The sequence below is a fragment of the Myotis brandtii genome, unplaced genomic scaffold (assembly GCF_000412655.1).
Source record: "Myotis brandtii unplaced genomic scaffold, ASM41265v1 scaffold398, whole genome shotgun sequence".
Taxonomy (NCBI): Eukaryota; Metazoa; Chordata; class Mammalia; order Chiroptera; family Vespertilionidae; genus Myotis; species Myotis brandtii.
Genome location: NW_005365280.1, coordinates 870,352 through 872,532, shown reverse-complemented (window position 1 = coordinate 872,532; position 2,181 = coordinate 870,352). Strand labels below are relative to the sequence as shown.

The 2,181-nt window shown below is 44.8% G+C and overlaps 1 protein-coding gene across 1 annotated transcript in view; it reads right to left on the bottom strand.

Moving 5' to 3' along the window:
- The window catches only part of MYLIP (myosin regulatory light chain interacting protein), a 22,491-nt gene extending 21,425 nt beyond the window's left edge, over window positions 1-1,066 (bottom strand). Inside the window, exon 1 of the mRNA XM_014545169.1 lies at window positions 1,034-1,066. Within this exon, the coding sequence (XP_014400655.1) occupies window positions 1,034-1,066 (33 nt within the window). The remainder of the gene's footprint in view (window positions 1-1,033) is intronic.
- Between the last annotated feature and the right edge of the window lie 1,115 nt (window positions 1,067-2,181).

The window sequence follows — 2,181 nt, the reverse complement described above, 5'->3', positions numbered from 1 at the left end:
CTCCCGCCGCCTCTGCCCGCTGGGCGACGCTGCACCGACCCAGCGACCGCTCTGGGCTCCGAGGCGGGGACGCCTTTCTGTTGGGCTTGAATTTACGGTGATTGCACGCCTCCACGCTGCCGCGGTTCTTCAGAAACCTTGGGTCTCTCCCCCAAAACGCAGTTCGGAATGTGAAAAGGAGCAACCCCAAGGCCTAAGAAAACTATTTTCCCCTGGGATTTGCCACAGTGTGTTGTTGAAGACGGGATGTTCCTCATTTCAGAATACGTCATTGAAAAAGCAATCTGAGTATAAAAGTTTTTGCCACTGACCAATGAGCCGCAGAGATTTGATCCAGAGTTTCTGCACGAATCCTCGCCAGCGTCTTCTCTTTACCTGTTGTGCTGAATCAGAACACCTTGTAGGGCACCAAGGCCCTCTCTCAGGTTGCCCATTCAAGCTCACGTCTTGTCTCCATTCATTAAACATTCATTAAGCACCCGCTGTGCTGCCTGATCCTTCTCTCCTGCCCCCAAATGTTATCCTCATCTTAAAGACAAGGGACTCAACTCAGCCCCTAGCAGGTGGTATAACCTCGGTAGTAGCTGTTAATAATTAAAGGTCTGCAACTCTTCACTCATTTACTGTTTGTTCCTCTCTGCCAGCACAATGCTTAGCCTGGCTCGTTGGTTTCTTTAAAGGAAAGGAGAGCAGATGTGGACCCTTTGAAAGCTTAATTCATCTCTCTGAAGCTCGGTGTCTTTAACAGTAAAATGGAGACCACGGTATCTGCTCTGCTTTCCTCCCCAGCCCCCAGCATTGCTGTGAAGAGCAGCAGAGATAATGTTTGTAAAAGCATGTAATGGCCCTGTATATGTAAGGAGATGGGCAACTTCAGTTCTGTCACTGCCTGCCAATGATGTCTGCCCCTACCCCTTTTTCCTAGTCCCGATGACCTCTGTCCCGAAGCGTTTATTTCTGAAGTAGGAAGGATCCTGTGCTGTCGATGGACATGTGCCCTCTCACCTTTCTATGTCTGATAGAAACACCTCACCATATTGTGCTGCTGAGTGGCCCCTTCTTGCATCAACTCCTGCTCCCCATTTCTTTAATTTCAGCTTACTGACCTGGGAAATTTATCTGGGAGATAATATTTGGATGACTGTTATCTAATCTATGCTTAATCACTAGAAAATTTAGAACAGGGAGAAGAGGTAAGGCAAGGTGCAATGGTTAATATCTTTGTTTATTGAGAGACTAAGCTGGCTAAACCAAAGCCAGCTAACCAAAAGCTGGCTAACTTAAGCAAAAAGGAATTCAGGGCACAAGTTTGGGGAGGTCACAGAATCAGTGGGGATTAGACACGAAAATGAATAGGAAGGAAGACTTATTGGTTGGCCAAGAACAAAAACAAATAAAAATAAAACAATCTAAAACCAAAGCCAAATACTTGTTCTGTGAAGAAACTACTTTAAAAATAAATTACATTTTTTGTTTTGGCAGGCATATTTTAAATCCAAGCCCAGATTATGCTCGTGGTATAGGATGGCTGGTCGAGATTTTAGTTGTTTTTGAAATTAAGAAATATCAGATAAGACTGAGGAGAAGGATTTCTTAAAACAAACAAAAAAAAAAGCAAAACTATAAAAAAGGGAAATGGCTTTTTGGAGGAGAGAGGAATCCTGATAACAGGGGGGAAAAGAATACTCCTTCTACTAGCTTATATGGGAAATAGGAGCCCAATCTCTCTCTCTCTCTCCCCCTCTCTCTCTCTCTCTCTTTCTCAGAAGAGACTAGTTAGTTAAGGAATGAGAAAGCTAGGTTCGCTGCTGACTGGGTGAGAAAGCAGAGTGCTGCTCAAAGACTTGATTGGGAACTAGAAAGACCACAGTAGAATTACTTCCTAGAGGATCCTACCATCTGGTGATGCTGCTAAATGTCTGGAGCCAGTTTCAACCCCCGGCTGGGCCAAACTCCAAAATAAGAGACTCAGAACTCAGCCTGGGGGTGGTAACTGCATTGCACCCAGAGTGACTGAGGCAGTTCTGAATTAGCCAGAGGGACCTGGAGGGTATTATGCTAAGTGAAATAAGCCAGTCAGAGAAAGACAAATATCACATGACCTCACTCATATGTGGGGTCTAAAGAACAAAATAATCTGGTGAACAAAATAGATCCAGAGACAGAAACATGGAACAGACT